The following is a 26,822-nucleotide window of genomic DNA, read 5'->3' as shown; positions in this document are numbered from 1 at the left end:
AAATGTATACAATGTTATGCCAAAGCCCTTTTTACTATACATATTTTCCCTGTCTGAGAAATTGTTAATATGTGGTTTGTAAAGAATCACGTCAACCAATATTGACAGGATGAGCAAAGTGGCAGAAAAATGTCAGAATCTGGTAAATGCGGAGAAACAAAACAAATGGCATAGAGTTGTCACGGCAGCATAAATTCCTCAAGCTAATGAGCTGTCGCTACACGTGTCAGCTATCACAGTCACTAGAGAGCTTACCTACGCACAAATAAAGGCATTGCTGTCAGGCCTGATAGAAGAATGATTACTAATGTATCACAAGTTCATTGTTTAATGTTTGTTTTTTAATGACCTGTTTTTTGCACAACCGATGTTTTTGTTTAGTTACACCTTTTCTCACCTGCCCTCATTGCTCTTCCTTGCCTCATTTACCCGTTTCTTCTTTTACGTATTATTCTATCGCCTTATAACACAATCAATAAGGAATCATGGCTTTGTTTAAAGAGATTTAGTGCATGTTATTCCCAATTTCACACAAAACACACATGAATTATTGACAGGGTTGAATCAAACTTCAGGAATATTAATTTTGAACAAATGTGTAATTTGTATTTTTAATCTATAGTGATTTGCTTCTGCACTATGCCTCATGTATCATTTTACTTGCTGTACACATGCCTCTCCTCGTTTGGTAATGCATCATTAATATTTGCTGTGGCATCTGGATTCTGTGTTCTCCCATTTGTTTCCACTTGATACATTGCATTGTAAATATACTGCACTGCAGTTAGTGATACTTTATAAAGCTACCAATTATTTTATGATTCATTTGTACGAAAACACAGATTATTTTTGAATAGTTAATGTCCACCTTTTGTGTATTTGGTTTTGTTTATTCCATCACACCATAGTTGTTGTTAACCAGCCTTTAATCGGAATTTCTAAGTCATGTTAAACATATGTTTTCTCAACAGCAGAGGGTAAAGAAGAGGGGTGCAGCATTAATAGATTAATCACTGCTATTTTCTACAAGTGAAATGCAGAATGCGTAGTGAATTCCCTAAAGTGCCATAATGTGTGCAATGGATCCTTATTTCATTTGTTAGATTTATACGGAATCTATAAATCTAGTAATGGCCCATTTTAGAGCTTAGTAAACTATGCAATGGTTATAATGTCCTAATAAACACGAGTATTCCCATTTTAATGTCTATGCACTCAAGATAACTTCTAAAGAGATTAAAGAGAAACCATTTCTGTTAGCCCACTACTACTTCAGCCCCACATTTACTTCACTTGGCAATAAAAGTACCTTCAAGCTTTAACTTTGACAACAGGAAATGCAGCGTGAAGTAACAAATTAGTCGTATGCAAACGAGTTCACTCGATCACAAACACTGACACAATTAGTACAGCCCCTACAATCACAAAATAACTTCTATTAATATTGTCCCACGTAATACCAATCTGTGAGCTCTCTAGGAACAGCTGCCATCATTCCTTAGAGTGGGTTTGAACACTGTAAGGCTGCACTTCATCTGTTTCATCTCAAAGAAATGAACAATGGATTTCTCATTGGTTTAAGTAATGCTATGCCCACACATGAACAGAAAGCATACTAATGGATTTATAAGGGGTATTTTACTGTCAACAAGGCTGGAACTGGCCACAGTTTTTACAAATCTATGCCAAATTCCTCTTTTGGTCATGTAATCTATTTAAGCAATCACTTAAATCATTTAATCCAACAAAAATGGCATGTGGAGTTCCCCAGGGCTATATTTTGGGCCCCCTACTGTTCATCATTTACATGCTCTAATCGACTTAAATACTAAAAAACAACAAAATATGCTACCAGACGACACGTACATTTGCATAACTGTATCCCCAGGAGAATATAGACCACTAAAAACTGATAAATTGCATTGATCAAATGAATAATTAGTCATTTTCTTCAGTTAGACGAAGAGAAAAACCAAAATAGTAGTTTTTGGAGCCAAAGAAGAAAGACTAAAAATGAATGCATAAAAACACAAACCAAACTAGAAATCATCGTGGACTCACAGCTAAACTTCAACAGCCACATAAAGACAGTTACTAAATCGGTGTATTACCACCTAAAGTACATATCAAGGATAAAAGGACTAATGTCACAGCAGGACCTGGAAAAATGTATTCATGCATTTATCTTTAGCAGACTGGACTACTGTAACACTGTCCTCACAGGTCCCCCGAAAAAATCAATAAAAAAGCTACAGTTAATTCAGAAGCTGCTGCCCGTGTTCTCACAAATACAAAGAAAGTGGATCACATAACTGCAGTTCTCAAATCCAGTCAGTCAGAGAATTGACTATAAAATACTGTTACTGGCTTATAAAGCACTAAATGGTAGAGCACCAAAATACACCTTAGGCCTTCTACTCCGTTATGAACCACCCAGAGGTCTCAGGTCGTCTGGGACAAACCTGCTTCGTGTTCTTAAAACAAAAACCAAATATGGCAAAGCAGCGTTCAGTTTCTGTGCTCCTCATCTACGGAACAGGCACATTATTTAATTTGACATTATCCTGTTTTATTGATTGCTATTGTTCTCATTTTTAAGTGCTATACAAGTAAACTTGACTTGACTTTCCATTAAAGGTAGTTAATACAATATTTATTACTTTCCACTTACTTTTGCAATGCTCCTTGGCTTGTTTGGTTGAAGTACTCATTTCAGTGGTATTTAATAATGTTTATTGTTAAGCAGATATTTATACTGGCAATATTTCAACCCAGCATGTCGCATGGTATACATAATTAGACAGATGGTTGCACTGTGTGATCCCCAACATTTGAATTTATATCCTATAACTTATCTAGTAACAGGATTCTGTCCACATCGCCATCACTAAAATAAAGTGGTGGGTGTATGCTACAAAAACAAAACATTGTATTTTTAATGGCTGCATCAGCTTTATTTGACTGGCTATGGGCCACACCTTTGCTGATGAAACTAGGTCAATGTTGAAGGAATTCTATTTGGACTTTATCGTTTTTTAATGTGATGTTGGGGGCAGGAATTTTAAGGGGGGAATCGGACCCTTTGGGAGGAGAATTTACGATATTTTCAGCCCCTCACTGTCCCTGAGGAAATCAGACTGATCCATGGCTATCATTTACATCTCCTTGAATTAAAGCAGCACTGTGTAGTTATGGCCCTAGGCCTCATGAATCACACTTTATTGACCACTTGGAGAGTTACAGACACCCGTTGAATAGCAAGTGCTGGTGAAAGGTCACTGGGTTAGGATGGTGGAGGGTGGGGTAGTGGTTAGTCTGGTTGGTGAATAGATTAAAGGTGGGATTACGAGGAAGACACGCCAGGCGGCGATCAAACTGCACAGCTACTGGCTAATTAATATGGAGATTTATCTGTTGGATTTATTGCCAATGTAAAGGTTTCACAGTGTGTTTTCTAACTTTTAAGTCGTGTATCCGTGTAATCAGTAGCAAATGAAATAAAATGGAGTGATTTAAGATGTTTCTATATTTATATGAATTAAGTGTTCAGTAAATCTTAGTTATGATTGAAGTACAGTGCGTTACTTTTATCTTAACTAAAATATATATATATATATATTTTTTTTTTTAATCAAAATAGCAGCTGATATCCCGAGTTTAGAAATGCGAAAAAAATATCTAACTAGTCTTTTACTATGGTCTACTGCTGGTGGTCATTCATATACATTAATGTATATAAGTTCCTCCTATAGACCCCTATACAATTGGAAATGATTGTTGAGTGCGTCCACCCAATAGGCTTCGACTTCCTGTTCTTGAGACTGTCAATCAAAGTGAAACGCGTCACAACAGCAAACAAGTAAATATGATTTAGGCTCTTACCTGACCTATAGACCTATATCAATGTGACCCGATGCGACCTTGTCATGTTCCGCGATGCGCATGCAGAAAAGTAGAGGCGTGGCTTCTGATAGATTGGCAGAGGAAGTGGAGCTGTTGAGGGTGGGACATCGAGACGTTTCTCAGAAACTCTGGATATCAGCTTTAAGTGAAAGTAGTGCAGAATAAAAGTTTAAAATACTTAAGTATTGAAAGTAATTAAAAAATCTCAAACATAATTTTTATCAACACAAGGGCATTTAATAAAAAAAAAAAACACTGATGGATTCTGTTACATGTTTATTAATACAATAATGGAACAATTAAATACCCAATAGTAATACAACTAAATAGCACAGTGTGATCTTTCCTTAATCACCATAATATTTAGGTTTGTGTGTAGAATATTAGAAATAAAAATAACATGAATATTAAGATTTTTTTTTTTTATGGCTAGCTTAATTATGCATGCACACACACACACACACACACACACACACACACACACACACACACACACACACACACACACACACACACACACACACACACACACACACACACACACACACACACACACACACACAAGTGTACATGTTTGCAAGTTCCTTCCTATTTTAATACCAGGCTAACTGGTAACAGTGATATTAACTGTGCAGACTTATCTAAGCCAAACTAATTCCCTTAACACATACAGACATGAAAAAGCAATATCATAGACGTATACTGTAGATGTAAAGCTTCTACCTGCATGTTTTTTTTTAAAATACTTAATGGCAGATGTCCTGTAAGAATTACTTCTCTGGGGTTAAAAAAAAAAAAAATCAGGCGACAAACTCACTAAACTTCTTTAACTCACGCCGAACATTTCACAAACAAACTCAGTGTTATTTTTTAATACAAAACATCATTCGTAAACAAATGCATTTTGTTCTTGCAAATAGAAAACGTACCTATGAGTTCCATGAGCAGTATTCTTATATTTGATTTGTTTCCCCAGTTTAGGAGTTGATATTTAGGGTTAATTTGGATCTAATTATTTTTTAGCACCTGACTAACACTGTACTTTATTCCCCAAACCAATATCCAGAAGTTGAGCTTGATGTTGTTTGTGACACATTTAGGAAGCTTTCTCAGGCTGAACACAGCTCTGCTTCCTCTGCTGCATGTGAACAACATTTTAGTTGTGCACGTTTTTTCCTCATAACCAAACTAAGCTGGATAGACTTTTAACTTGAAACACCAGCTTCTACTGAATCAGATAAAAAGGTTCAGGGAATGAAGTGTGACTATGTCTATGAGTTAAGAGTGTTGTGTGCAGGTTCAAAAACTTTTTATACACCGTAATTTCCATCTTTATATCTTTTTCTTTCCAAACAAATTGCTTTTGTATACAATCTTTATATTTTATTGTTCACCAGAGAAATTTGACTGAATATACATGTTTTATACAAATAAATGAAGTGTACTTCCTGCTATTGACAACACAATTAGTCAAGCATTGATTGAAAAGTATTTGTAAACCATGTTTGCTTCAAATAATTTATTGGAACTTTTAAATTGTAAATTTTTAATAAATTTTATAATTTTAGCATATGTTCAGGTTTCATGGTGCATTCAGGTCCTCCTCTGAAAATCTTAATATTTCTTCTTTTCTGTACTCAGGTGTTCCACTGTAATACTTTTTAACTTGCAAATATAGACGTATATTTTTAATATAATAATTTTCAAGTGACTATTTGTTATTTGGTAAGAATCTTAAAAAAGGTACAGTTGAAATGCAGTGCAATGCAAAAAAAAAAAAAAAAAAAATCGAAAAGCTAAAAAGAATTGACATTACACTGTACTGACATTTTTGGGATGATTTTTTGGGCAATACAATTAGTTTGTTCAAAGCTGAAAGAAGAGTTCCAACCCTCCCTGAATGCAGCACAAGGCTTAAATGATTATTTCTAACAGCTGTGTGACTAACATCCAGCTTTAGCTCATTGTCACAAAAAAGCAATGTTGGCTACACAAATAAACAGCTTCTTCTTAGAATATATTTGCTTGCATGCACTGTGTAAATACGGCTGTATGTAACAAAAGAAGATTAATTTATTATTTTGATGGTAAGTTTGACTTTACTTTGTGCTTAGGCTATGGCAAGAAAATTAACTGTTTTTTTAATGAAAGAACGTCGTAAACACTCCGCACACCCCAAGACGGTAGCAACCGATCACTGCAAAATCCTAATACAACAGTGACACTAAGGGTGCTTTCACACATATAGAGATAAGTAAAATAAATGAATGATGTGGGAGTAATACGGAAGGGAGTGTGTAAATGTGTGTGATGTGTTTGTTTGTGTGCTGACAAAGCGGCTCTGAAAATAAATAGATTGATGGAAGGATATTCGTGTGTGTGCTGCCTGATGGAGCACTGGGTGGCGAGTGTGTGTGTGCGTGCCTGTTGCCGCGATGACAGTGTGTGTGATTGTTGTGTGTTGCTGCTGAGCTGTCACTGCATGGAGTTGCTCCATTCCTCAGACAAAAATCTTCTCTGCCTTTTTTTGCTGGCTCCTCCATGATATAAGTTTGAGAAAAGTGAATTTGTAGAAAACCGTGTGCAGCCACGGGGCTGGTCATAATCTAGCATTAGTTTGTATTGGGCTGTCGTATAGCAGTACGTCTTGCCACCGAGTCGGAGGCAAGACGTACTGCAAGACGGAGGAAAGTTGCAAGTGCGGTTTTCTGGCCAGAGACAGCAGGGAGAGATGAAAGACCCCTCAGTCACCCCATAAACACTTGTATTACCCTCACAGGGACTACGAGAAGGATTTATTAAGGTGAAAAAGTTACTTGGTTCTGCTTTTACGCATAGGCAGGAGGCATGTGTTCTGAAAGTCCCCAATATGATTCCCCTGCTCAGGGAAACAGGGAAGTCATGCTGCAGTGCAGGTCTTTGGGTGGAGTTGTATTCTTCTCATACAATTAGTGTGTTTATTGACTTAATTTACTCTTGCCCTTATCGCAGTGGGCATTTCCTTTGAATCGCATTGTTGGCTAAGGCTGGTTGATAAAGTCATAGACCACCAGCACTCCCAAAGGAAGCCTTTCACAGCCTCCTCCCCTTTGCAGTATATACTTTCTGGGTTTTACTACAAAACCTTATTGGGTTCTAGTGCTCATTTCACAGTGTCCCTGAAGTACTCATTTGGAGCTTGTGGCACACGACATGATTGGTTTTTCCTAACTAACAGGGTTGCGGTGTGGGACAACTCTCTGCTGGTGGGCAGAAGTTAAGATCAGGCTGTTCTTAAAAAAAGAAATGAAAGCAAACACACACCTCATTCCTTGGGACCCTGTAGGCGTTGGGCCGTGAAGCAGGTTTCTGTGACACCACGTCTCACAGTGCATTACCTTGAGGGATTATTGGAGTGCTTGATTAGGTGGCTTCAGACGATGGATGGAGGCTGGGTTGGAGTGTAGAGTATTGATTTTTAGTGACAGTTACAGTTGTAGGGGAAACTATACAGTGGTTTTGCCTTCAGAACAAATCACTATATCTAATCAAAGTCTAATTAATCTGATCTTAAAATCTCAAACACTGGAGTAGACCTTTTATTTCATGAAATGCATCTATATAATATATAGTTACAGCTTTTAGATGATGACAGAAATAAGAAAATAAAAGTTAGCAAATAGTGGTTCACATTGCACCTTGATGCTGGTTATATCAGCTGCTTCACACTGTTTGTATAATTATGGCATTTACTTGCAAAACTGTGATAATCAAGAGAAATGATTTAAGAAAATTCCTGTGTCTGAAAATATAGATTGAAAGTTGACGGATTTTGATGTTAGAATTAGGGATGTAACGATTCACTCAACTCCCGATACGATTCGATTCACGATACTGGGTTCACGATATGATTCTCTCACGATTTATTTTACAAAATGGGAATGTAGACAAATTTTTTTTTTTGGGAAAAAAACTAGAAAATACTGCATTATTTTCCTTTTATATTTCATTGTCAAAAGAATCCCTTGATAAACTATTCAAAACAATGCAATTTAACTAAAAATAAATCTTGAATGAAATAAATAAAGGAATAATAGAAATGAAAATGAAGCCTATTAATTTAAATTCTGGTTCTATAATAAACAATGCAAAACTGCATAATAGTTCTTTTTCTTTTTAAAAGTGCAACTGAAAATGTATTTTGTGCCTTAACAATTGGACTTTAAAAAAAAAAAACCGTGATTACACTGATTTACGTCATATTTGTTTGGACCAGCAGAGGGCGCTGGTAACACAGTGGTCGGTTGGCATGCAGAAATTCTTGCCGTGAAGAAGAGAAGCTATGCTAGCAGACAGAGCTAATAGAAAAACGTGACTTTTACAGATATTCAAGAAATATTACAGATATTCTTTCGGTGCTAAAGGGGTAATGAATCATTTATTAACATATTTAAGAGTAGAAGGCAGCCAGAAAGAAAGTATTAGCAGACTCTGCCCGCCGCCTACACTTGTGGATGCGCCCTCTGCTGGTTAAAAAAAGTACTGCGATTCAATTTTCAGAAAATCGATATCAACCGTGATACCTATGAATTGATTTTTAACTGCCTTACGATTAATCGTTACATCCCTAGTTAGAATGCTATGGTAACACTAAGGGTGTCTCTATTATAGATATTGTATCTTAGTTTGATGTTAGGAAAAAACAGTATTGGATTATATTGGTCTGCATCTAATATGGCTGATATAAGCACTCAAAACAAAATTTGTTATTGGATTTATTAGGGTCATTTTTGGGGGGTTAGGGTTATATTCTTACTTTTAAGGTTAAACAATTTAAGGGTAACCCATTGGCAGGTCTGGCCCTAGCCTTTTTTGGTACTTTTGGCAAAATTACTTAAAAAAAAAAAAAAAATGTTTTCAAGTAATAATTGCTTAACTGGAACAGCTTAACAACAGGAGTTGGTTTTAGGTCATTCGGTGCCCCCTCACAATGAATGAATAAAAATAGATAACATTTTTTTTCTTTCAAATCTATACACAGTGTGTACGTATTATTTATTTTAAATATCAAGACAAAACAATGTGATTCTGCAACACAACAAACCATTGAAAAAAAGTACAACCTATTTTAAAATTTAGAATAATACAATACAAATCCTACAGGTATTGAGGGAACAAAAATGGTGCAAAATCTAAAAGCAATGCAAAACGGTGCAATCAAACTTTAAAATTAGATGTAAAAGTTTCAGTACAAGTTAGTTTCTACTTTCCTGTTTGGTTTTACTAGTCAATAACACAAATCTTAAAACCATAGAACACAATGTGCAAACAACACAATAGAATTACATTGAACAAGAATTAAGATAAAATAAATGTTAATATGGGCAGAAGATTAGCAGGTATAGTTACATACTTTTAATATTATACCTTTTTAAATTAATATTAAGGAAAAATAAATAAAAATTAGGGGGGTGCAATATGGCACCCCTCCAGCAGATGGCGCCCTAGGCGGCCACCTGTGTTGCCTGTCTGGAACGCCGGCCCTGCCCATTGGTTAATAATAAATCTGTCAGTTTTTTTCCTAATACCTACTGTTGCTGACTATTGTTCTCTGTTTAAGTAACTTAATCAATGCATTTATTATGAGTAGGAAGAAGCCTATTTCTTTAACAATGATGAAAACTACTGGTAAAAATAGTTGTTAAGACTTAAAGACAGGTTGTGCGAAATACATTGTCTATTCAGTATCAGAGAATACCATTAGTGGCTTTTCTGTTTTGCCACATAACAGTTATTTATACAAAGGCTACCATTAAAAAATAAATAAAAATAAAAGTTGCCATTGCGTGCGGTCTGTCCAGCACAAATCAACTAAACTTGAATCTGAGTGCATGCAGTCCACACACACTGATCATGTGGTTATCAATCTATGCTTGGATCCATCCCAAGGTCAGCGTGACTCAGTCCCTCCACTGCAGCGTTTTAGTTGATCATAGGTTGAGAAACGAAGGCAGCAATCAAAAACAATCAGTCATTGAAGTCATGCTCTCTTCTGTCTTACTCTCAGAGCACCATGGCAACATCACTTTGAAATGCAGATACTTTGTTTCTACCGTGCACCACCAAGGGGAATATTGACTTTTTGGAGCAGCAACAGCGAGCCTTTGCATTAATTCTGAGGCTAAAATTATGCTTTTGTGATTTGTAAATGTGTTTCACACATTTCTTTTATCTCTTCTTCTCCCAGAAGTGAAGAACCGTCAAAGTGCTGGTGTCAGGGTTTGCCCTGAAGAAGAAGCAAGGATAAAACATTTGAACCCTGCAAACTGAAAGGTTCAACTTTGGAGGCTATTACTTTAGTTTTTATAAGAACACCATCACTGTAGAACTGTGTGACTTCTGAAGGCTGCCTTAAAACAATCAGTAACACAAAAATAACCCCCTGCAATGGATTCCTTGCAGACGGGGGATGGCGAAAGCTGGACACATGCCGGTTTTGGCAAACTGTAACCACCTGGATTCTGTTTAACTTCATACTTGTGATTTTTCCACTGGAATTACTCATCACCTGAACCGGTATGGATGTACCACAAGCTGGCAAACAGGGCAAGAAGTCAACAAGTCAAAAGCTAGAGGACCAGAAAAAGGTAGGCCAACATCTTTCCTCTTTCTGCGATGAAATCCTTGTTTCTCCAACACCTCCTGCTGTCACTTCATGAAAAGAAGGAAATGCATCTCTGCTATTCGCTGCATCATAGTTGTGTGTGCGCAGAGACAAAAGGATGAAAGTGTGTTTATCTCTTGGTTTGTTGTTCTCAGAAGACAGAATGTGTAGGTCCAAATGCTGCAGTTGTCGGAATTCCCACTTGCTCCTTTGCTCCATATATCCTATTAGCTATTTATAAAGACAATGGGGGGGCCAGGGGGGAGTGGTGCTTAGTCTGTGCGCCTCCAGTCTTTCATCTCTCTCGTGTGGTGCGGCGGTGGGCAGGGCCACCCCTAGCCCTCCTGGGAATACATATTTACTCTGTTTGAGATGCTTATTGCGGTCTCTCCTCTGGGAATAGGAAGGAAATAATAACCATAAAAATGAGACAAATCGTTTTTTTCTGTAAAGTATATCATCGAGATGTAATATTCTCTCACACCGTTGTAAATGACAACGCTGTGGCACATAATGGGAAGATTAGGGAAGACACGTTTTGAGTCGGATTGTAAACGCCAAACTGTGATGGCAATGAGGTGGAATGCATCTGCGAAAGGGAGTTCCTGCTGTCTGTACAATGCTTATTTGATATTTGTGGAATTACATAGTCAAGCATGCTCTCAAGTCAATAACATGCTATTCTACGTTTCATTATTAGCCAGAGACACCCTTCTGTCTCTAGTTGTTGTTTATATTAAGTAAGTGATGTTAGTTAATGCATTGCCCTCTTTATCAAATTCAATGATTGTCAAGTGCTAATTTCCAGCACAAGCAGAAACTATTAACACCATACAAACAGGATTTACTCATGTTGTTGGAGACTCTATTAGAATGTGCATATTAATCACATACACCAATACATGCATACACCATGCACATTTGATTCATTCCAGAACAAACATTGAGCTGAAAAATCTGTAAATGTTACAGAAATATGATTAGCAAAAAATATCATCAATTTTCTCTATGAAAGCTAACCATGTGTCTTGAAGTCTAAACCTAAAATGGGATTTTCTGTTTCAAGTCTTCCCCAGTTCCATTGCTTTAAATGTTATGACAGGCTATTAAACTTCCCAAAATTGTGCCAAACATACTTAATAAGGTTCTTTAAGTCATTTCAGCCCAGTTTCACGCAGTTCGTGGCAATGACACAAAATGGACTTTGATTTATTTTGTGTAGCTGACAAAAGTAAGAAAAAAATATGAAAGTGTGGGTAGCAAGCATGTAAAGCCTGTGAGATCATGTCAATCATTATTAATTTTATATTTTATGCCATCATGTGAGATTTGATATGTTCTTCCATTTGCTACTCTTGCTAGACATTAAGCCACCTGTTTTAGAGAGAAAATAATATGGACATGATATTGTCGTAAATACAGTATGTAGTTGAGTGTTTAGTCTGTGTTGTATTGGTATTTCCATTTAAGTAGGTGAATATTAGCATTCCTCAAAAATTTGTATCGTACAATTTCAACATAGTCTCTTTGCTATGCATTGAAAGCAGAACTAAGTAACTTGCGCTTAGTGCTCCTCCTAAAGGTCCCTTTTGGTTATGTCACTGTCGTAAACATTCCGCACCCAGGAGGCAGCAGCTCCTCCCTCCCGCTTCAGTGAGACGAGCAGCGGGAGGCTTCCTAAACTAGGGATGTAACGATTCACTCAACTCTCGATACGATTCGATTCACGATACTGGGTTCACGATACGATTCTCTCACGATTTATTTTACAAAATGAGACTGTAAACAAACGATGATTGAAAAATATTCCTTTATTTTTTTTGGGGGAAAAAACTGTACTATTTTACTTTTATTTTTCATTGTCAAAATAATCCCTTAATAAACTATTCAAAATAATGCAATTTAACTAAAAATAAATCTTGAATTAAATAAATAAAGGGATAACACAAATGAAGAAGAAGCTTATTAATTTAAATTCTGGTTCTATAATAAACAATGCAAAACTGCATAATAGTTCTTTTTCTTTTTAAAAGTGCAACTGAAAATGTATTTTGTGCCTTAACAATTGGACTTAAAAAAAAAAAAAAAACGTCATTGCCCTGTATTTACGTCAGATATTTGTTTGGACCAGCAGAGGGCGCTGGTAACCCAGTGGTCGGTTGGCATGCAGCTAATCGAGCAGTGAAGAAGAGATGCTATGCTAGCAGACAGAGCTAATAGAATAACGTGACTTTTACAGATATTAATGTAATATTGCAGATATTCTTTTGGTGCTGAAGGGGTAAAGAATCATTTATTAACATATTTAAGAGTAGAAGGCAGCCAGAAAGAAAGTATTAGCAGACTCCGCCCGCCGCCTACACTTCTGGATAGCGCCCCCTGCTGGTTAAAAAAAGTACTGCGATTCAATTTTCAGAAGATCGATATCAATCGTGATACCTATGAATCGATTTCTAACTGCCTTACGATTATTCGTTACATCCCTATCCTAAACGTATCGGGGCAAAATTAAAGCTTGAATAAGCCTATATTCTAAGTGAACTCATCATTTATTAACTCAGTAAGTTGACCATTTATAAGTGAAGTGATCAGCCAGCTGTCTCCACTGTCACCCTGCTGCGCACACACACGTTCCCTGGTAATGACGTCCTGGAGCGATGAAGTGACCAAAAAGCACCACCGTGTTCAAGCGACTCATCACGGGCGATTGAAGTGACTGCAGTCGCTATTGCGTTCTGTGTGAATTGTGAACCCACCTTTAGTGTGTATTGGGCTGTCTTAAAGCAGTACGTGTTGTTGCAAAAACGAGAACAGAGCTACGAGACTGACACCGGGTCGGGGGCAGTAAAGTTGCAAGTGCTGTTTTCTGGCCAGAGACAGCAGGTGAGGATGGAAGACCCCCAATCACCCCATAAACACTTGAGAAGGATTTATTAAGGTGAAAAAGTTATTAGTTCTGCTTTAACCACCTGTTCATGTGGGAAAATATCATGCAAATGCATATTATTGTCCCAATTCATGCTTGTGAAGGTATATCCTTTGTCATGTTGCCTTTTCTGCCTGGTTTTGTCTAGATACATTTAAAGATTCTATTTCACAAAGTGAATTTCTTGACTACTGTTTTCCATGATCATGGGACCTGAATTGAAAGAAAGCACACACTAAAACACACAAACCATAGAGAGGCTATAGGAGCGCACACACATTCTTCACCGCTCTCTGCCTCCGACCTGATTCCTCTAATGAAGGGCTTTTGGTAAACACAATGATTATCCAGGTGAAAATTCAAGTTCTGCCATTGTGCTGTTAAATATCTCTGTCATTTCTTCTGCTGGGAAGAATTCATAAAACAAAATTAAATATTTTTTCCTTTAAGAACTAAGTGCCTTTTTGGAGTGCTTTTTGGTACTTTTTTAGAGCTATTTGGAGACAAGTATGCAACAACATTTTATTACCCTTGTTATGTAAATTTAAGACCAAGTGTGTTTTTCAGTTTTTTGATTTGTTTGTAATGTGGATGAAATTAAGACTCTGCCAGGCAAAACCTTTTACACTTAATGAGATAGACACCAAACAAAATATCTATTCACTCCTTTGAATTTGCTTACATTCTGAGAAAAAAGACAATAAAACACTGCTGGAGACATGAATCATTAAACAGAGTTGTGAATTCAGAAGCCTTTTTCCTCTATACTGTACAGTCAACAGGCTAATTCTGTATACCATATGACCATATGTGAACCAAAACCAAACTTCTCATTCTGTTTTAGACCATTACCACTTAGGCCAGGAATGTTGTTGTGAAGTGTCTTGAAGAGTAGTCCAACCTTTACCGGCAACGTTTTTGTGGTTAGACCTCAATGTCTGCTGTTATTCCTGAACTTGGTTGGTTACATGTTCTCATCTGGACTCTGCTTGTGCTTGGTTGCTCAACCTTGTAGATATCCTGTAGTTAACCACCACCAGAAGAACCACCAGACACCAAACCAACTTCTTTCCTGTTGCTGTAAAACTCAAACATATATCTTCCCCCTTGAGTTCTGTATATAGTGTTATTAAATAAAATAGAATGGAATGAACCTTTATTGATCCCCATAATGGGAATTCACATGTTGCAGCAACACCATAGAAATAGCAAAAGTATAAACAAAAATAAATACCAACATAGGATAATAGTTCAAATATACAACTGTGGGACGGGCATGAATGAGAAAAAGATAAAAATAAGATAAATTAAAATACAATTTAAAACAAAACAACAACAACAAAGGCATAAAAAATACAACAATGTGCAAATGACAAATTAAGGAATAGGGTTGGGGGGTTGATTATGTATATGATATTGTGTAGTGATAGCACACATACATCTCGCCGATGAATGAAATTGCATCGGCGAGATGTATTCTGGAGAGCGTTTACTCATTAAGCAGACGTAGCGGAGACATCAGCGTTTGGATGATGGATTAAAGATGCTCAGCGCGGCCTCTCTGCAGCTTATATTAACCTTTGTTTAGCTCGGATCATTCAATTAGTATAAATATCTTCATATCCATCGTCGAGTATTTACTTAAAGGTGCAGTCCGCGACTCTCAGATCCCTCCCTCCCCGCTGCTCTCTTGCCCTGCCTCCAAACGTTCCAAAGTCCCTCCCTCAGAGGAGCTAACAAGCTAACCTTAATCCGACAGCAACATCACAGTAATATAACTTGCACTGTTAAAAGCATATTACTGCATTGCTTCTCTCTCTCAGTGTGCCACACCTCAGCAGCAGCAGCAACAACACAGTGTCACTAACAGCAGCCATTCGGAGGCTGCTGCGTGACATGAACAACACATGCACTACAGAGTTCTATTACATTACAAATCAAATATAATGTAAATCAAGCAGCAGTAATTACCTTTCAAACAGAAAAGTCACCAATTCCATCTTCTACTCCTCCAGACCATACACTGTAAAAAAGATGTCGTTCTAGCTCCGGGAAAGGGGCGGGGAATGTGAGCAACAGCTGTCAGACAGCCCATCAAACACAATCCTGGCTCCAATTGGTTCGTTTTGCTCGGTCGCGGTGCATTCTGGCAATCTGCCAAAGGCTACAGGAGCAGCAGGGGGGGCTCAATGAGTCTGTTTTTTTCACACAAACAACTAGTTTGATGTAAAGCTGTCCTTATATAGTGACAGCATTAGCAAATATGACAAAAAGTTATTTTTATAAGAGTTGCAGACTGCACCTTTAAATCTGATTGTAATATGGCATTGTCACAACAACAACAAAAAAAAACAATATACTACCACTAAATAGCTTATTATGTGTAGACCAAATAAAGAGAAACACAGTTCATGATCATAAATGTATTTTCAGCAGCAAAACCAAAAGAGACCCAGCACAAAACAGCTTCATGAAAGTGACATTTTATAGTTTTACAATTTTATAAGTGGTATAACCGATTTGGGGGGAAAACACACACACAAAATGACTCATTAGGAGTAGAATGCTGACGCACAATCTGAAGCCGACATCGGTGAGACGCATGCGTGCTATCTGGGTTGTATGTGTCAACATACTGTACACGTTAGCAAGCATTCAGAATGTGAGATATTTAATTGTTCACCCAAAAACTTGAGTTTTAATTTGATCAACATGGATAATTTTTTCAGTTATTATGTTTCAGTTCTTCCCCTCCTAAATTCTGCTCTTGATCTTCTCTGTCCTCCCCTTCTCATTCCCATATGGATGTTGGCTATCTTCTTCACGGTCATCTTTCCTTATTATGGAAGCAGTAATTGATCTGGCTGCTTACCAGTACCTTGTTGCTGATACTAATTGCTAGGTTGCTAGAGAATCTTATTTCACCAGCCAATCACCTGTAAGCGTTTCCTAATTTTAAGAACTTGTGTTCTAAAGAACTGTTGTTTCCATACTCATCTTTGTCATGCTTTTTTTTTTTAGATACATCAGGACTGTCAGAATGACCAATGTCACCCCCCAAGGGCATTTTAGCTTTGCTGACAATGTTCCTGCTATGCAGAGCTTTCATGTGAAATTTCAGTCAATAATTGAATAGCCTTAATTTGCAATGCTGGGATTTTGCCCTACGATGAACTGGTGCCCTGTTCATGGTGTACCCCTACCTAGATTCTGAAGTAAGCTGGTGAAAAAGGAGCAAGTGAGCCAGAAAATGGCTGAATGGATTATATTCATGACTTTATATCATTGTGCTAAGGTCAGAAGAGAGAATGTAATACATTTTTTTAAGGCACATATGCCGAATGACCTAATAATTAATGTTGCCTATGTAGTTCTTGTATTCCATAACATTTAGAAATAAACAATTGGGAGGCAGCAGCTGTGCAGATTTAAGAAGAAGTGACCATTCTTAAGATTTGATGATATATTGTTTCCAAGCAATAATCAGAATTAGCCGAATCTGGATAAAAACTCTTCTTATAGTTATCTTTAATTTGGTGAAAATAATCAAACCTGTTGAAGCAGACCATCTCCTTTTTTCTATTTGTCAGAAGGCAGTGTAATGCCACTATTAACAGAACCAGGAAGCAATCAGACCTGATCAGAACAACCACTTCATAATTCTCCAAAGGGAGTTTTTTTCTTAAAGATCACAACATTAAATGTAACCCTACTTTATTCTTACTTACTTTTATAAATCTCTAACTCTAGGAGGAGTCAGCGGGTTAAAGCCGTTGATACATACATCCACATTTAGTTTTCTAGCTGTTACTACTATAATGTCTTTGTGATATAAATAGTTAGGAGTAATGAACTACAGAACACGAAGAAGGTGGTTCCTCCAAAGAGATTCGTTTTTGGAGTTAAAGACATAGAGACATAAGTGCAGATAGTTGTAGTTTCATGTGAAAGTCCAGTATAACAAATGCATCCAAGTAGAATTAGCAAAACTAAATGGAAAAGCATCACATTGTCAAAAAAAAAACAAAACAGGATACAAGGTGCTGGAATAGAATCCCATTATCCCAGCTTCTGGCTGCTGCAGTGAGCTGTAGAAATGATATTCTTTTGAAGACTTGACATCTGTTCCGTATGTATGGGCTAAATGTGAACGAAAACCCTGGATAGAAATAGTGTCATTGTGCTTTTAAAAATACAAGGACAATCTGGCAATTTATGCAGAAAAACCCCAACATGAACAGTCTGGATGCTGGGTATTTAAAATCATGATGGTAGGATGTCAGATGTCACATATTGTGACTTGTGCTGTAAATGGATCTTTTACAGATTGGAGCTCAAGGACTATAGAAAAAATTTCGATAGCACAGTGAATAACTATGCAATGTGTTCTACTTTGGTATGCACATTGTTAAGTCATGGCATGCATATGTTGATGCAGATTTGTCATACATTATTCATGTGCAGTTCACCGCCGTACGCTATCCCTTGGTGCTAGTTCTCATGAAGGACTGAGCTGTTAATAGCAGAAATGCTTGTCTGAGCACACCTGTGTACAAAGGAGTTCTGAATGGTAGCCCAGATGGATTGTTCAGATATAGCGGTGAGAGCATTAGCCCCTTGCACCAGCGTGTCGGCATCAACATTCAGCCTGCCTGACTCCCCTACTCCCCCTAAATTGCAGATAACTGGATTACCAGCAGAGTTAGATTTAAAAGCAGGCCAGGCCAACTTTGCCTAAAGGGAGGTGTTGAGACTCGTGCGTTCTCATGACTGATGCAGGCTTGTGCCAGCACAGAATGGAACACGGCTATTGCATTTATCCAGCATTTATCAGTGCATTAAATTGTGCATGCTTTTTCCACTGCGTACTACTTGTAAACAATAAGGTTCAGGAATAAACTTACCAGAGTCATGTACTATATGAGGATAACAACAAGCATTTGTGTTCAATGCATTAGATGTTTGGTTGTATTCATGATGCATCTAGTTTATGTGGTTTTGAAACAAAGAGCACAGGAAAGCAAGAAAGTCCTGGTTTAGGCCTTTCTGTGTGGAATTTGCTTGTTCTCCCCCTACTTCTGTGGAAATTCTCCAGGGGCCATGGTTTCCTCCCACCATCCAAAAACTTGATTGACCCTCAATGTATCTCCTCAGCCGTGAATACAAGTAAGCAAATCACACTGAAAAGAAACATTGTAATCAATGTGATGAGTTTCCAAGCAATTTACTATCCCCCGCCGCAGAGTTTGAAAATGAGAAGTGTGCAATTATTTTTTCCGGAGTTATGACCCTTGTTCTGTTTTTTTTTTTTTTTAACTCTGTTCGAGGAATCTTCAAAGGGGACAACTTTTCTTAGAAACTGTTTAAGATAGGAAAACCAAATTTGGTGTGTAGCTTCAGGGGATCAATACCTTGATGGAGTTTGAAAATGAGCAGTGCACAATTATGTTTTCCGGAGTAATTACCCTTGTTCCGTTTTTTTTTACTCTAGTTGAGGTGTCTTTAAAGGGGACAGCTTTTTTTAGAAACCGTTTAAGATAGGATAACTTTGGTGTGTGGCTTCAGGGTATCAATACATTGATGGAGTTCGAAAATGAGAAGCATGCAATTATTTTTTCCGGAGAAATTGCCCTTGTACCGTTTTTTTTACTTTGTTCGAGGTATCTTCAAAGGGGATAGCTTTTCTTTGAAAACGTTAAAGATACTGCTGTTAGTAATTTTATATTCTGATGTGATTTTATTATTTTATGTATAGATCTAAGTTTGATTTAGGACATTTAGGAAAAGGTTGTGAGTTATAACTAATCTGGCGGTGGATGTTGATGACTGTCTTCATGTTAAGTAATGAATATCAAACATTTTGACAGTAAGCATTCCTACATGCCAGCAGGACAGGCAGTAGCTACATTATAATCAATGTGGTCAACAGCAACACTAAACAATGCCAACTCACTATATCGCAGGTATCAACATAAACGTTATTCAAATAATGATTATATATCTATACAAGAAGTCCTCAAATAGCCGGGTTATCTTCTTTATACATATATCTTCTCTGCCTTTAGATCATTACACGCTGCATTATATCGTTAATTATCAAGTTATATCCCCCTGGGATCATTAAAACATTTCTGATTCTGAATTCTGTTAACAAACAATGATGACATGCTAATATTAGCTTGCTGATCATCAGGGGAAGCATGCAGTCTCACTAAAGACGTGAATATTTTGCAGTTTGACCTGAAAAGTCCCAAGGAATTAATCCAAAACACTAGGGATGTAACGATTCACTCAACTCCCGATACGATTCGATTCACGATACTGGGTTCACGATACGATTCTCTCACGATTCATTTTACAAAATGGGACTGTACTTAAATATTACCATATTTTTTTGGGGGAAAAAAACTAGAAAATACTGTACTATTTTCCTTTTATTTTTCATGGTCAAAAGAATCCCTTGATGAACTATTCAAACAATGCAATTTAACTAAAAATAAATCTTGAATGAAATAAAGGAATAATACAAATGAAGAAGCCTATTAATTTAAATTCTGGTTCCATAGTAAACAATACAAAACTGCATAATAGTTTGTTTTTTTGCAACTGAAAATGTATTTTGTGCCTTAACAATTGGACCTTTAAAAAAAAAAAAAAAAAAAAAACAGTCTGCACTGTATTTGCGTCAGATATTTGTTTGAACCAGCAGAGGGCGATGGTAACCCAGTGGTCGGTTGGCATGCAGCTAAGTGCAGTGAAGAAGAGATGCTATGCGAGCAGACAGGGTTAATAGAAAAACATAACTTTTACAGATATTCACTTAATATTACAGATATTCTTTTGGTGCTAAAGGGGTAATGAATCATTTATGAATATGTTTAAGAGTAGAAGGCGGCCAGAAAGAAAGTATTAAAAGATTTCGCCCGCCGCCATGATTTCTGGATAGCGCCCTCTGCTGGTTAAAAAAAAGTACCGCGATTCAATCTTCACAGCATCGATGTGAACCTTGATACCTATGAATCGATTTTTAACTGCCTTACGATTAATCATTACATCCCTACAAAACACCAAATGAATTAGTCACAACAGTCTTAAAATGAAACATATTTCAAACATTTTATTCCAACTTATATGTAGGACAAATTTCAATAACATATGCCATTAAAACCTGATTTCAAAATGTCTAACTCTGCTTTAATATGGCCCAACCAGTTTGGCTTGCTTAAGGCATTGCTAATTAGAATGCAAATTCTAAATTAATAATACAACTGAATTTTGCACCTTATTAACATTACAGTAAAGTCTGAACATTAGCTCTGGTAGAACTGTCTTAAATGTGATAATGGGAAGGCAGAGTACAAAAGGCTGGAAATACAACGAAAATCTTTATTTTCAAAGATTGCATTGAACAACCCAATGCTATCACCTGTTTATACCCTCTGATGGGCTGTACACACACACACACACACACACACACACACACACACTGGACGTCTTCACACGTATAACGCCATACGTAAGTGTTCTGTCTTACCCTGCATATCATAAACAATTTCAATTTCAACTGTGTATATCAATTCCAGCTAGTATCAGTATCGATCCAATTAGAACACCCCTAAATAATGTCTACACATCTGTTGCCTGATGTGTTGTGTTTTGTAATAGCACCATATATAATATGTGTAGTTTTATATGACAAAATGACTTATTCAGGAGTGATTCTGACATTTATTTTGAACATATACTGTACATCTTCATATTTTATAATCAAGGTGGATATTTTAGAAATATTTACTTACTGAAGAATATTTATCTGAAATCCCACTACTGACTAGTTGGTTAAGTAAGTAGTAAGTAAGTAAGTAATATTTATTTATATAGCACCTTTTACAGACAGGAGTCACAAAGTGCTTCACAATACATACAGTGCATACAATACAATACAAATTACAGTTACAGTCACAAAAATATGATGGTCATAAAACAACCCTTTATCACTGGAATTTTAAAATGCTTTCTGAAACAAATAGGTTTTAGCCATGCTGTATTTTGCATGGCTAGCCTGTCTAAGTCATGTAACTTTCCCTGTGATGGACCCAGATAGCATGAAATGAATCAATAAATAGCAAAAGTCTGGCCTTTGTCATACGTTTAGAATTCCTCGCTTGTCAAAATGTTGAAATCCGACAGCTCCTTTTCCTCCCTCTCTGTGGCTTGTTACCCTGTCTTTTCCCTGTCATCTGTTTGGACGTATATTTTAACTATGCATCCATATTTTGAAGAATTGTATTGAAAACAAGGTATGATGGTCAAGAAATAAATCCTCTTCGTGCGACACCCTGAAGAATGGCTGAAACTGGGATTCTTCCAGCTCCTGATGAGAATCAAATACAGCAAAATGTTCATCACACAGCATGAATGCTGCTCTTCATGAACAATCTGCTGCAGACTAAAGGATTAACACTATTCTTGGGGCTTCTGTATCCTTCAAAACTGCATTTATTTCTAAATAAATATGTTGCTATCTGGAGAAATAGTTGGATTTATTTCTAAAAGCACATTTATTGCCACCTCACACAGGATGATGAAGGTATTGTTTGCTTTCCACGCCTTGATTGATTGTGTCGGTGTTATGGATTAGAGTCCATAGAGGTCCTGCCAAAATGGATTTCTTTTTTTTTATTTGTAATAAAATGCAACTGGCTCATTATCTGATTAACTAATATTGTATAATCTCTTTAACAGTGATCAGTATCTGCTTCCTGCTTTTGCTGCAGCAACAATGTTGATTTTGGCATGAATTATGGATTTTAATTATTTTTATTTTAAAAAAAATATTTATCAATGCTTCTATAAACAGGCTGTTTTGGGGCCTACTTGCATACATGCATATTCATGAGTGGGCGTGTCTATAGTCACAGACTTCATGCGCAGCCTCGCTCTTGCGAGGGAGATCAGTGATCACCAAAGTGATTATCTTTTGCTATCTGCACACCGAAAAAAATCTGCACATTACAGTAAAACATGGTTATTTAAGCAGCTATTTTGATTGAGTCAGTCTCAGCGCTTCAGGCTGTGTTTTTATGGCAGCAGCAGACTCATTCAGCTGCTTCCAACACTGTGGAGTGTTAAGCTGCTAAGTCACTTTCTTCTCCTCCTCATCTCTATTAACTACAGTACCAATGTGTCGCATTGTGTCACAAACTCGTCAGATCAAGTCAAAGGTGATACGAGGCGATATAACGGATACTTAAAATGGAACTGCTCCCTGGGTTCTACACCGTTGCTGCCCACTGCTCCTCAGGGAGCGGTTAAATGCAGAGAACACATGTTGTGTATATAGTTTTACATATATGAGAATAAAGTAGGGATGTGAATCTTTGGGTGTCTCATGATTCGATTGGATTCCGATTCTTAGGGTCATCGTTCGATTCAAAATCAATTCTCGGTTCAACAGATTCTCGATTCAAAATTGATACAATGCATAGTGTGTTTGTTATGGTAAATTATGGTATCACAACAATACAGTTTGTATAACATTTTTTACAAGATTTCATATAAACTGATTCCAATGACTTACTACTACTTACTGTACAAGAAATGACTTGCAAAATCAAAATTTACAAAATAAAAGCTCAGGCCCCTTAAATCGATTTTTTTTATCAAGTTTATCAATCGATTCAGAATTGTGGATGATTAGAATTGTGTTTCTTTTGTGAATCGATTATTTTTCCCTCACCCCTACAATAAAGTATAGTGAGAGGGAGGAGCTTACATTCTTATATAAGGTAGGAGGAGCCAGGATTGGCACGAGGAGGAGTTTCTGCTCGCTGACTAGGCGGGGAAAATCAAACTCGCTCGTTTGGAGCTGACTTTTTACAAAATGTAGAATAAAAAGGGAGCATAATGGTTATGCTATAGTGATATACATTCCTTTAAAGTGATTTTTTCATAACACTGCCCCTTTAAGTGAAGCCCATTAACAGAAATGTCATAGATTTAGGCTTTGGGCACATGCACACACGTTTGTTAACCTAGTATCAAAAGTTTATCTGCTAAAACATTTTGCTTTTTTATGGGTAATAATGTATAAAGAAAGCAAGTGTCTTTACAGCAAGAATAGCTAATCTAAGATACCCTGTATGCTGTTTCAGAAGAGACATAGAGGAGGCCAGAGAAACAGGGGTATTGAAGTACGTGTCATAAGGGTTACATGTATTTAATTAGAAGAATAAAGAAAACACAGTCTAACAGTGTCCTGAATTTGTTTCCTGAGAGAAGCTCCTGTGGTCAGCTCTGTTCTTTCACAAAACCCAATCCCACAAAGGATCGTCAAGGTCACAACAAACAAGGCCAGCACACAACCACAAGTGTTTTCTCTGCACCATGGTCATTTGATCACATAGACCATAGTGTGGCCTTGAATAAACCCATGTTTTTTCTGCACCCTCAGTAAAACATTTTTTAGTCTGTAAAAAAAAACTCTATTTCCAAAGATAATAAACTTCCATTCATTTAATTTATTTCATTTCATTGTGTGTTATTCAATTCATATTTCTTTGTTCATTTCATTTCGTACATTAAAACTCTCAAAAGCCATAGAGTGGAAGTAATTAGACACAGCATAACAAATGGGAATTATTTGGGGGAGAAATCTTCAAATTGTTTAAATCAAACTTTTTTCGGTACAGTATGGAACAAAATGCAAAACATAAAGTTTAGTAAACCAACAATGTATTTAACATTATACAGAATATGAAAATAAATTAAAAAACACTACTATTGTAAAGAGATACCTGGTAATAATAATCGCAAACAAAAAATACATTAAATATTATAGAAATAAGCTTGTTAAAAGCTTTTAACAGACAAATTGTACAGTTCCAGCATGTAGTTCTTGGTTTAGACCTTCATATTTTTGGCCAGAAAAATGTACTTGTCCACATTGTCTACAGTAAGTGCAGATCTGCTGACAGTTACAAATGCAAATCATAAATGTGCTTGTTCATTCAAATCTTTAGTAAACCAACAATGTATTTAACATTATACAGAATATGAAAATAAAATGAAAACAAAGAAAGAAAAAAAATACGATACTGTTGTAAAGTGCTGCCTGGTAATAATAATATTCTCAAACAAAAAATGCATCAAATATTATTTTTAAAAAAAAACGCTCCTCACAGCTTGTTAACAGCTTTTATCTGCTGCTATAAAGACTCCGATGGCTGTTGTTATAGCTTTGGCCAGATCTGAATTGCTAGACAGGCTGCTTGAATGCTGAAGCCAGCTGCATTTGTTTTCTTTCTTGTCGCAGTGATATTCACACTCGGGTGGTGCCGTTTCAAGTGAGTTAGCATGTTCCCGGAAACGTACCCGATTTCAGCTGAACAATGTCGGCACACTGCCCTCGTTTTATCCACTGGTCTTTCTCTATTGCAGTATTTCACCCGGAAGCCAAAGTGTTACCAAGCAGGAGACTTTAGCGACAGGGGAGGGTCCTCCAGCTCTGGTTTCTCGTTAGCGTTAGTTATGACGCACATGGGCTGCAGACGTAGCTACAGGCGGAAGTAAACACACGCAACTTCCATTCCGTTCCGGGAATGCACCCGTGCACAACCCTGTACCCGAACCGAACGTCCTGTACCAAAACGGTTCATTACAAATACATGTATTGTTACGCCCTTAATTAGTACTGTACTTGTTTGAGACTCAACAGCATTGATAGCCTTTGTTAAAATATGGCTTAGACAGTACGTGTGGCCACACCTGCCTGTCATTCTCATGTTAGAACCTTTCATACGTAGTTCAGGCTAGGCGAGGTTAGGTTAGGGGATAGAGTTATGGTTAACTAGGTGAGACTGGGCTGATTAACTACGTTCCTCATGATTATCAGAGGCAGAAGTATCCAAAGCCATTTCTGAAGGACTTCAAATCCAGCAGGTTTTAGATGTCCCTCTGCTTCAACACAACTTATAGGCATACTGCTAAGGTGCATGATCACACTTCATCTGAAGTGTTGCATCTGAGAGACAACTAAAATCTGCCGAAACAGGCCTTCCAGGACAGAGCTTGGTCACCCCTGAACTAAGAGAACCAATGGCTTATTTGGAAGTGTTACTTTGTCTTTATTTTCCAATTTATTTGTCTTACTGACACTCAGCGTCACATCTTTAACATGGGTAATCTGTGAATCAGCCCTATCGTCTTAATATCACTTAATGAGGTGCTTGATCATTGTCAGGTCTATGCGTAATTAAGGTATGTTGATCAAGGTTTAAATCACATTGTGTACCTGTGGCAAGAGACGTCATATTGTAGAATTACATTTGGTGAATATGTTCTCCTATTTACTGCTTTATCATGGGATGAGAGTATTTACACTGGGCACTATGGACAAATACATGGTTCTCTAGCTATCCTCGTCTCTCGACCATTTTCAAGTTCTGTGTCCTGAAAGCTGAAGTGAGAGGTCCTTATCTACAATATATCTAATTTAACCTATAGTCTGAAGCAACAGATGTGTGCATGGCAACTGATGTGAGTATTGAAAGTCTCAGCAATGGAATCACAAGTGCTCAACTCAAGTATGCACTGAAGTATGTAAGACGCAAGGCAACTGAAAAAGTTGGAGTACATTTCTGTAGGAAACCAGTTATAATATGAAGTAAATAATGATCTTTAAATGTCAGCAGAGCATTGACTTTTCAAAACTTTTCAAAAGATGTTGAAGATTAGGCCACCTGGGAGGTACATTTTGAAAACATTATTAACTGGAGTCAGTTCTTTGTAGAATCAGAGAGGAAAGTAGGTGTTACTGAAGAAAAAATTCACTAATAATAAGTTACTCATAACATAATTGTTCAAAAAGCACTGTGGCCATTACTTCCACTGCTTATGATTTGTAGAGGAACAATAAGTAGTGTCTACCTACCTTTACCCTGCATGTCACAAACTGTGGCTGGAGAGCTTTTTCGAGAAGCGGTAAGAACTCATTTCCTGTAACTGCTCTGTGGTGACATAAAGGTTGGTTACCTATAGTTTCAATTCATTCTGACGGCTATGAAAAAAATACCAAAAGTGAAGTCCTATGCCATGCATTGAAACTTAGTAGAGGTAACTCTTTGCCTGTACGCCAACATTGCAGATATGGTCTAGTGATTTCTTATTTGGAGGCTGTTTTAGGAAGAAATCAAGAAAGTTATAGCTAAGGGCACAAATATATTACATCAAACAGTAGTGCAACAGTGATTTACACAAAGGGCTACTGGGAAATGCTTATTGCTATTGATTTACCAGCTCCTTGTTCTGAGCCATCAATTTGTCCCAACCCGATGACTCTGTCACTTCTAA

The 26,822-nt window shown here is 37.1% G+C and overlaps 1 protein-coding gene across 1 annotated transcript in view; it reads left to right on the top strand.

The window, feature by feature from the left end:
* Nucleotides 1-10,460: 10,460 nt before the first annotated feature.
* Nucleotides 10,461-26,822, top strand: part of nav3 (neuron navigator 3) — a 332,783-nt gene continuing 316,421 nt past the window's right edge. The window contains exon 1 of the mRNA XM_028448750.1: nt 10,461-10,529. Within this exon, the coding sequence (XP_028304551.1) occupies nt 10,461-10,529 (69 nt within the window). The remainder of the gene's footprint in view (nt 10,530-26,822) is intronic.

The sequence above is a fragment of the Gouania willdenowi genome, chromosome 6 (assembly GCF_900634775.1).
Source record: "Gouania willdenowi chromosome 6, fGouWil2.1, whole genome shotgun sequence".
Taxonomy (NCBI): domain Eukaryota; kingdom Metazoa; phylum Chordata; class Actinopteri; order Blenniiformes; family Gobiesocidae; genus Gouania; species Gouania willdenowi.
This window is presented reverse-complemented; position numbering and strand designations above follow the sequence as displayed.